General features: G+C 43.9%; 1 protein-coding gene across 1 annotated transcript; it reads left to right on the forward strand.

Annotated features, from left to right (window-relative positions):
- Positions 1 to 612: 612 nt before the first annotated feature.
- On the forward strand, positions 613 to 9,696 carry Lyzl4 (lysozyme like 4). Its single transcript, XM_047530184.1, has 4 exons — positions 613 to 751; positions 850 to 999; positions 4,710 to 4,788; positions 9,558 to 9,696. Exons 1-4 carry the CDS (start codon positions 613 to 615, stop codon positions 9,625 to 9,627), a joined length of 438 nt encoding a protein of 145 aa, XP_047386140.1. The 3' UTR covers positions 9,628 to 9,696.
- The last annotated feature ends 375 nt before the right edge of the window (positions 9,697 to 10,071 follow it).

Genomic DNA, 10,071 nt, shown 5'->3' on the forward strand with positions numbered 1-10,071 from the left:
TAATAATAATAATTAAATAAAGCTGGGGACACAACTGTGCAGAGAATAAGACCACAACTGGGAACATATTTAGGGCTAAAAGGTCATGAAGAAACAAATTCAAGATGGCAGGAGTGGTTGAGCGCCAATGGTGGAATCATGATTCATGGTCTTCTTTTCTCTTTTTCTGTTTTCCAAACTATATTTGATGACTTTTACCATAAAGGGGAAGAAAGGAGCCACTGTATTTGGTGTTGAAGTGAAGCCAGCGAGATACGACTCAAGAAGAAGCCAGTGGGTTTGTTGGAGGGAAAAAGTAAGGGAGGAGGGAAGGGCTTCAAGGGTTCAGTTTCCTTAGAAAATAGGGGATCAAGATAAGAAGAGGAGGCAGAGCCTCAGGAGCCCCAGGCTTGCAGTGACAGGAAGCAGAGAATCAGGATGGAAGAAGTGTCCTGGGTGGGTCAGGAAAGAGTTCTCTGAACACACAGAATTGTACACTCCTTTCTCCCAGCACAGTGCCCTTCTTCTCCTTGGAGGACCAGCATCCCTGGGATCTTGGTAGGAATTACCTGGGACTTCATCCACTTTCTTGGCTTCTGTTGTTCTGAGCTTCTGGGAGCCTGGAGGAGAGAGATGAAGGCCTCCATGGTACTCTTCCTCCTTGGCTACCTCACGGACCCAAGTGGTGCTCGCGTCCTGGGGCGTTGCACGGTGGCTAAGATGCTCTACAAAGGAGGCCTGGATTATTTTGAAGGTTACAGCCTAGAAAACTGTGAGTAGGTTCCTCTGAGCCCCCTCTGTCCTCCTTTCCCTCCACTCCCTGCCCAGGTATCCCCCGCTCCTCAGACCACACATTCTCTTCCATCTTAGGGGTTTGCCTGGCTTATTATGAAAGCAAGTTCAACCCCTCGGCTGTGTACGAGAATGAGCACGGTGGCTACTCTGGCTTTGGCCTCTTCCAGATCCGTGAGGACCTGTGGTGTGAACATGGCCGGAATCTCTGTGCTGTGTCCTGCTCTGGTAGGTCACCTCCTTTCATTCTGCGCTGGAGCTCTGGGGGCTGCAGGGCCACACTTGAAGGCTGGCCTTATCGGTCACCAGAGTTTGCACTGCATTTGGAGGAGGGAGGAGGAGCTTGGGTTAGGCCATATCCACAGTGGAGTTCCAGGGAGGCTGGGCACTGCCCTGCCAGGGTGGGCTGGATGGTGTGGTGGAGACCCACATCCCAAAGGCAGAGAAGCTGCTGGGCAGAGGAGTGTGGAGGCCTTGGAGCCTGAAGGGCGGGAGCAGAGGGCTCCCTGTGGGCCTGAGCTCACCCACCCTTGGCCATTACTCTTCCGGGGGATGGATGCTGCCACTTTGAAAGGCAGAAGTGGTCACAGACAAGAGCTTGTGCTCACAAGAGGAATTGCCCCCCACTTTTAGGAGGCCCCAAGTACCTGTGGTCAAGAGAACAAGCCACCTAGGATTTGTTCATGCCATGAGCATTTATTGAGCACCCACTGCATGCCAGGGCTTGCTCACTGCCAGGTGATGCACTTCAAGTATCTAGTATTCACAATGACCACCAGGAGGTGGGCACTGTTGTTTCTCCATTCTATAAATGGGGAAACTGAGGCCCAGCGAGAGTACAGTGCATGCTCAAGGTCACATGACTGGTGAGCGGCAGAGCTGGAGGGCAAACCTAAGCAGCGTGGCTCACAAGTCGGGGCTACACCAAGAGGTTGCACTGCCAGGCCGTGTCTCCCTGACACCTGAGCTACCTTTTTGCAGCAGGAGGTCCTAACTACCTAAGCATCCTCGGGACCTCCCTAGTGAGACAATCTCTCTTTACCCTGGGGAGTGAGAAATATTCCAAAGCCTGTGGCTTCTGAGCTGGGTCTTTAGGAGACAGAGTGGAGAGGTGGTGGCAAAGGCTTGCAGCTTTCTTGTGGGGCTTGGGGGGCAGCACCTGCCCTGGGTCAGCCTCGTGAGTGACCTTGGGGCTCCAGAGAGGAGTAAGATAGTCACTGTATTGAAGGAGAGGCAGGACTACAAGAGGCACAGGAACCTTGCAGGAGGCCCTGGGAAACCCAGCTGTGCTCACTGTGAGCTATGTGAACTGTGTAAGTGGCTTCCGAGAATCCCTTCATCTATGAAGTGGGACAACATGAACTTCCTCTTAGGGTTGCTGTGAACATTCAGTGGGATAACATATGTAAAATGTCAGGCAGGGCTCATAGCGAATGAAACAATCTCAGTGTCACTGGGGAGACATACACGTTAAAAGTCCTTCAACAGATGAATGGATAAAGAAAAATGTGGTGTGTATATATGTGTATACATATATACACAATGGAATATCACTCAACTTTAAAGAAGAATGAAATTCTGGCATTTTCTGGTAAATGGATGGAGTTAGAGAATATCATGCTAAGTGAAATAAGCCAAACTGAAAAAACCATAGGCCAAATGTTTTCTCTGACATGCGGATGCTAATTCACAATAAGGGCAGGGGGAATAGGGAAGAATAGAGTTACTTTAGATTAGGTAGGGGGGAGTAAAGGGAGGGGAAGGGGTATGGGGTTAGTAATGATAGAGTGCAGCAGACATTATTACCTTATGTACATGTATGACTGCATGATCCATGTGATTCTGCAATATGTATAATCAAAAAAGTGAGATTATACTCTATGCATGAGCTATCAAAATGTACAAATGCATTCTACTGTCATGTACAACTAATTGGAACAATAGAACAAATTTTTTTTAAAAAAGCATAGCTTAATTACTGTGATAGAACACCAGGAATGGAGGGTTTGAAGTCATCCTAAGCTTCCTGTAGTGAAGGGAAAAAAGAGAAACGCAGCAGCTCCACAATTTATATCTCCTAAGAAGATGTGTGTGTGTGTGTGTGTGTGTGTGTGTGTGTGTGTGTGTAATCAAAACTCAATGGGAAAAACCTACCATCTGTAAGAGGTGGGACTGGATGTTGGGATGACTGCAGGGTGGACTATATATTTTGAGAAACCCTCCCATCAGATACATGTAAAAAAAAGGAGGGGGATCTCTTACCTGGTTATATTGACAAAAAAGTAAGAGATCTCAAGGGAGCAAGAATCCAGACCCCCTAAGTGGGGACGGAAGCAGATAAGGATCCTGGAAGCATCAGCAGATTCTGTGTGGCCTAAAGCATAGGTTTAGTGGTCACTGTGCAGACGGGCCTGAGCCAGGTGAGGAGCTTCACTGGAGACCTCCACACCAGGTCACGAAGCCGGATGGCTGCACATTAAGGGGCAAGTCTTGGAAGTGAGGACACTCTAGACAGAGGGGGAAGAGTTTTCCCGGGGAATTTGTAATCACAGCCAATAGGATTCACAAGCAAGTGAGTTACCGTCTAGCGGTAGGAGAGCCTGTGCTGAGCACTGTGCTGGGCAGTTCAAAGGAGCCGTGTGCCTGCAGGCCGGTGGGGACAGGAGGAGCACCAGCTTTGAGGTCACACAGAAGGTTGGCTCCACCTCTTAGAGTTGTGTGATTTGAGCATCAGTCGTCTGTGAAACAGAGATGATGGTAGAAACACCTCACGAAGCTCTTAGGAGTTTCAGTGAGTGTCAAGCACCAAGTCCCGTTTCTGGCACGGCCATGGTGCGGGGCTTGGTAACATGCCTTCCCTTTGTTCAAAGAATGGACAAGGTAGTTGAGATTAGCGAGTGTGTCTGCCTGTCTGTATGCCACAGGCAAGGGTTGACAAAGGGGGCTTGTCATTCAGAAGAGGGGAACTGGCAGGGGCTAGCTGGGCCAGGGAGACTTTTGAGGACTGTAGTTTGAGCTGAGCAGGTCTGGGTTGGGAGATGAGCTGAACAAGGGGCAGGATCCCTACGCTGTGGGTCTCCTGGGTGGAAGCCACTCCTGAAGGCCACTGTCAGTCTCCCACCCTCAACCTGTCCTAAACCTGGGGCTGGGTAAAGTGATGGGATAAGATTGTGGCGTGGAGCGGGGTGCTGGGCACCACCGGACTAAGCCGGGGGCTTGGGGTTCTGGCTGACAGTCAACTAGGAGGCACTGAAGTGATGTTAAGGAAAATCAATGAGCCTGGCTCAGGGGAAGGAGAGACTATAGGGTGGGCAAGAAGACGGGCATTGCCATAGTCGCAAGTGGGAGAACTCGGCTGCATAGGCAGGTAGGTTTCTCAGAGGCATTGCCGGTCCCTCCCACGTACTGTTTCCTGTGCCTGGAACAATTTTCCTCTGGTCACTCCCTTAATCCCCTTTCCTTACCTAACCCTTTAGATGTCACATTGTCCCATAACCCTTCCCGGGCCCTTCAGGGCTCCTGCAGTGTATTGTGCACCACGTGCCCCTGTTCATTGCTCACCCATCAAGCTGCGCCTCCCACATCATTCCAGCTCCGGGATGACAGCCGCCTCTGACTCCACCCCGCTCCAGGCTGAGGGTCCCGCGAGGGCGCGGATAAGTCATCAAGCTGGCCACCATATCTCCACTGGTTCTCATAGGACAGCTGACATATATGTATATTTTTCATGGAAAAATTGTCAAAATTACAAGCAAAAAAGAAAGCAATGGATTTGGTTAAGAAAATGACGACATCCTGCGACCTTCTGGTATTTCCTGAGAAAAATCTAGGGGTGGACTGATTCTTAGAATGACCCGCAAGCCTCTCTAGTGAGTCCTCTCTGCCTTCCCCAGGTCACCGGGTGGTGTGATGCTACTCCACTTTATTTTCTCCTGCAGAGTTACTGAATCCGAATTTAAAGAAGACGATTGATTGTGTCAAGAAAATCGTGAAAGGAAAAGAAGGAATGGGCGCGTGGTAAGTGGCAGATCCTTACATAGCCCGAATTGACGACTCTCAGCTAAATCTCGGCTACCGCACATCTGTGGTTTCAATTAAGCAGCCGCATGTTCCCAGAGCAAAGGACACAGGAGGAAGGAAAGTAATTATCAGATAAATTGCCTTGAGTTATATATATTTTTTTCCTTCCAAATCTTGTTTAGGGTTCATATAGGATGCCAAGATGAGCATCCTTAAAATAAATCTCTGTATATTTCTTTTTCTTTACCTTACAAGGCTTAATTTTGAAAATTAGAATACATCTGAGGTTGACAAATGGACCTTTTAATGTAACTGTTAGGAAAAGTAATACTTTTTTTTATAAACAAATCATTGTTTTAGGTTTTTTCCATTTTTAAAATTCGTTCTCATTAGTTATATATGACAGTAGAATGCATTTTGACACATTGTACACAAATGGAGCATAACTTCTCATTCCTCTGGTTGTACATGGAACCGAGTCACGCCAGTAGTGTAATCGTCCATGTATATAGGGTAATAATGTCTGTCTCATTCTACCATCCTTCCCATCACCACGGCCCTGACCCTTCCCTCACCTCCCTCTGCATCCAAAGTTCCTTTATTTTTCCCCACCACTCCCTTATGGATCAGCATCTGCTTATCAGAGACAACATTCAGTCTTTGGCTTTTTGGTATTGCCTTATTTCAGTTAGCATGATGTTCTCCAACTCCATCCACTTACCTGCAAATGCCATCTTTTCATTCTTCTTTAAGGCTGAGTAATATTCCATTGTGTGTATGTACCACATTTTCTTTATCCATTCATCTGTTGAAGGGCATCTATGTTGGTTCCATAGTTCAGCTGTTGTGAATTGAGCTGCTATAAACATTGATGTGGCTGTGTCACCACAGTTTGTTGATTTTAAGTCCTTTGGGTATAAACTGAGGAGTGGGATAGCTAGCTCAAATGGTGGTTCCATTCCAAGTTTTCTTAGGAATCTCCACAATGCTTTCCAAAGTGGTTGCACCAATCTGCAGTCCCACCAGCAATGTATGAGTGTACCTTTTTCCCCACATCCTCTCCAACACTTATTATTGTTTGTATTCTTGATAATTGCCATTCTGACCGGAGTGAGATGAAATCTTAGTTTTTGATTTGCATTTCTTTAATTGCAAGAGATGATGAATATTTTTTCATGTTTGTTGATTGATTATATTTCTTCTTCTGTGAAGTGTCTGTTCAGTTCCTTAGTCCATTTATTGATTGGGTTATTTGCCTTTTGGGCATTAAGTATTTTGAGTTCTTCATATATCCTGGAGATTGGTGCTCTATCTGAGGTGTGTGTGGCAAGGATTTTCTCCCATTCCATAGGCTCTTTCTTCATGTTATTGATTGTTTCATTTGCTGAGAAGAAGTTTTTTAGTTTGAATCCATCCATTTATTGATTCTTAATTTTACTTCTTATGTTTTGGGAGTCTTGTTAAGGAAGTCAGGTCCTAAGCCGACATGATGAAGATTTGGGCCTACTTTTTCTTCTATTAGGCTAGTGCCTAAGCCTTTGATCAACTTTGAGTTGATTTTTGTGCAGGGTGAGAGAGGTTTAATTTCATTTTTTTGTATATGGATTTCCAGTTTTCCCAGCATCATTTGTTGAATAGGCTATCTTTTCTCCAATGTATGTTTTTGGCACCTTTGGTCTAGTATTAGATAATAGTATTTATGTGGGTTTGTCTGTGTCTTCTAATTTGTACCATTGGTCTATGTGTCTATTTTGGTGCCAATATCATGCCATTTTTGTTACTATGGCTCTGTAGTATAGTTGAAGGTCTGGTATTGTGATGCCTCCTGCTTCACTTTTCTTGCTAAGGATTGCTTTGGCTGTTTTGGGTCTCTTATTTTTCCAAATGAATTTCATGATTGCTTTTTCTAGTTCTATGAAGAATGTCATTGGGATTTTAATAAGAATCACATTAAATCTGTATAACACTTTTGGTAGTATGGTCATTTTGACAATATTAACTCTGCCTATCCAAGAGCATGGAAGATCTTTCCATCGTCTAAGATTTTCTTCAATTTCTTTCTTTAGTGTTCTGTAGTTTTCATTGTAGAGGTCTTTCACCTCTTTCGTTAGATTGATTCCCAAGTATTTTATTTTTTTTGAGACTATTGTGAATTGGGATAGTTTTCCTAATTCTCTTGTAGTGGAGTCTACTTTTAAGCTTCTTGATGTGTATTGTGAAATGACTCTCCAGCAAACTTGTACCAATTTACATATCTATAAAGAGTTTAGCAAGTGCCCTTTGCCAATCACAAAGTCCTTGTCCCTTGAAAGGTGAATAACAATGAGTTTTATCTTTTTTTTTCCCCCTCTGCTATTTATGATATCCCATTAGACTGTTTCCTCCTATGTTTCTTAAATAGTGATATTCTTTTGTAATTTTTTTTCCTGTCCCTGTCCTTTGCCTATTTTTTAAAACTCAAGTCATCATACTGATTTGAAAGAGGTCTTTACAGTTCAGTATATTAATTAACTGTTGTATATTTGTTGCCTAAAATAACTGCATCTCTTTTTTTATTGCTTTTGTATATTTTATTATTTTTCTTTTTTAACATTTTGATGATTTTATAATTAATTTTTAAAATTTGTTTTAGTTGGTTAACTGCATCTCTTAATTTCCTCTTTTGCCAGATATTTGCATAAGAAAGTCTTCTAAAATATACATGGTTGGGCCTATGTCTGAATTCTTTCACTCAACATATTTGTTCGTATTGTCATAGATATTTCTTGGTCATAATGATATTCTCCTTTCTTTCCTAAAAGTTTTACTGCTTTACCTTTCATACTCACCTCTACAATACTTTTCTTTTTTCTTGACTTATTGCTTTTGCTGGGATCTCCAGTAAATGCTAAATAGACGTGATGATACTGACATCCTTATCTTGTTCCCAATCTCGCAAGGAAGAAGTTCATAGTTTGTCATTCATTATATGCAATGCTTTAAGTTTTCTGAAATATTCTTAGTTAAATTGAGAGTGTTCCTTTCCATTTCTACTTTGTTAATTTTTTTTTTTTTTTGCCACAAATACATGTCTAATTTGGGTTATTCCATTTTTAGTTTCTTCGCAATTCTGTGTTAACTTATCCATCTTCTTTTTAAAATTCAAACTGCTGTCTTTGTTTTTTAAAATCTATCTTTAACTTTTCTCAGAGGTCATGTCTGGACATATCTTATTGAGGATGTCAGTTTTATGAAATTTAGTTGTTTTCAAAGGAAGTTTCCTCTGAATTTCTTCTTATTCACACTTTCCAGTGTCCTATAAATTAGGGACATCATCTTTGTGTGAACCATCAGGTTTGGTATTTGTATTTTGACTTTGTTTATAGTATTTTCACCCACTTGAATTTTATAGTTTCACAGACTTAAATCCCTCAATCTTTTCTTTAGCAGCATCTGGGTTTATTTGATATCTCCTTTTAGTAAAGTCTTTCATACTCAAGATTGTAAAGAAATTGAGTCCTGTTTCCTTCTATATTAGAACAGTGCTGAACAAAATACACCCTATATGAAAGTGCTTTTAAATTAAAACAATAGTTTTAATAATTTTTATTTTTATGTTTAAAATTTGGACTCTCCTGAAATTTATTTGGGTGTAAAAATGTAGGGATCCAGTTTTATGCTTTTAAAATGACCCGTCATTGGTTTCAACACCATGTATTCATTAATCCATTCCCACCACTAATTGAATAGCTTGTCTGTTAAAGTGAACATCCCCTTATTAAAGTTAACTATCTCCTGAGTGCTTGAAATACCTTTCATACATGGCCTTGACTTCCCAGTTAATTGGCAAGTGTGGCTGACCCTCTGGGGTAAGCACTAATAAGCTAAAGTCATCTTCGCTTGTGTGTCAAGTCCTTATTTGCTCAGGCTCCAGGTGAGGTGACCTCTCATTAAGCTATCGGGCAGCAGGGTCTTTACCAAAGCTCAGATGGGGCCACACTCTTCAGGGTCAGGGCAGACGGGAAGCAAGTGGACCAAGACCCCAGTGTCCCAGGAATCCCTTTGGCACTGTCTGCCCCTTGGTGTTCCTGAAAAATGAGTGTGTGTGTGTGTGTGTGTGTGTGTGTGTGTGTGTGTGCGCGCGCGCGCATGCGCGCACGCTTTCTGTGCTGTTCTCTATAGCTATGGCAGGGAGCAGGGGTTGTGGTCCCTTCTTCCAGGATGGGACCCTCTACCCTGGAAGATCCATAGAGGCTGAGTTAGCTGCCTGGCCTGCAGCTAATCTGGTAGCTCCTCAGCCTGTAGGCAAGGGTGGAAGGACTGAGCTGGGTGCTGGCACAGGGATAGAGAAGGAGGCAATAACTCTTAGGGGCACCAGGAAAAAAAGATTGGAGGAACTCAGCTCCTTTGTCCTAGGTGGATTGAGAAGTTGAAAGGCATTTGAGGACAGAAGCAGGTGCACAGAAAGGTGAAAGAGGACCTGGTCCAAGGACAAGTGTTCTGGACACACCATGTGACAAGTCACAGAACTTCTCCAAAGCTCATTTCAGAGAAGCTAACAATGCTTACCTTGAAGAGTTGGGGAGAATTTCAAGACCCCCTAAACCATGTGGGGCTTAAGTACAAGGTGGGAGTGGTATGGACGCCAGGACAAGGGGAATCACTAGCAGGGTGTGGTGTCTCCGGAGACAAGCACTGTATATGGGCTGGGCTGGGGAACCCTGGGACTCTGAGCACTGATTTTAAGGAGACCCTCCTGACCACTCTCCCTGACTTCCTCTTGGTAGGCCCACCTGGTCCCGGAACTGCCAGTTTTCTGATACTCTTGCACGATGGCTGGATGGGTGCAAGTTGTAGCTCCAGGGGTCCTGCGACACTCAGAAGCCGCATCTTGTGATGGAAGTGCCTTCTCTGTTTGCTGCTTCACTTAATCCTGCTATCATCTCACCACTTGACAGCTCTGGATGGAAGGGGGGAAACGTTTGCATTATTCAGGGATGTGGGATACAGAATAAACCAAGTTTGTTACTCCACGTGGGCTGAAGGTCTCCTCTTATACATTATGATGATGTTTGGTGTGATCACCACTATTTGCCATTTTCATGATTGATTATTTAATCTCAGTCGGAGGATTTGGAGGAAGGAAACTATCTGGGAAACAAGATGTGTTCACAGATACCAATATTAAATAGAGAAAGGAAGAACAGACACAGTGGAAGAAAACAGGAATCACGGAAGAGAGGAAGAGAGACTGGAGTAGGCGGGGCCTCCTGTCCCATCCCTCAGACACACAGGCATAGT

The sequence above is a fragment of the Sciurus carolinensis genome, chromosome 17, assembly GCF_902686445.1.
Source record: "Sciurus carolinensis chromosome 17, mSciCar1.2, whole genome shotgun sequence".
NCBI lineage: Eukaryota > Metazoa > Chordata > Mammalia > Rodentia > Sciuridae > Sciurus > Sciurus carolinensis.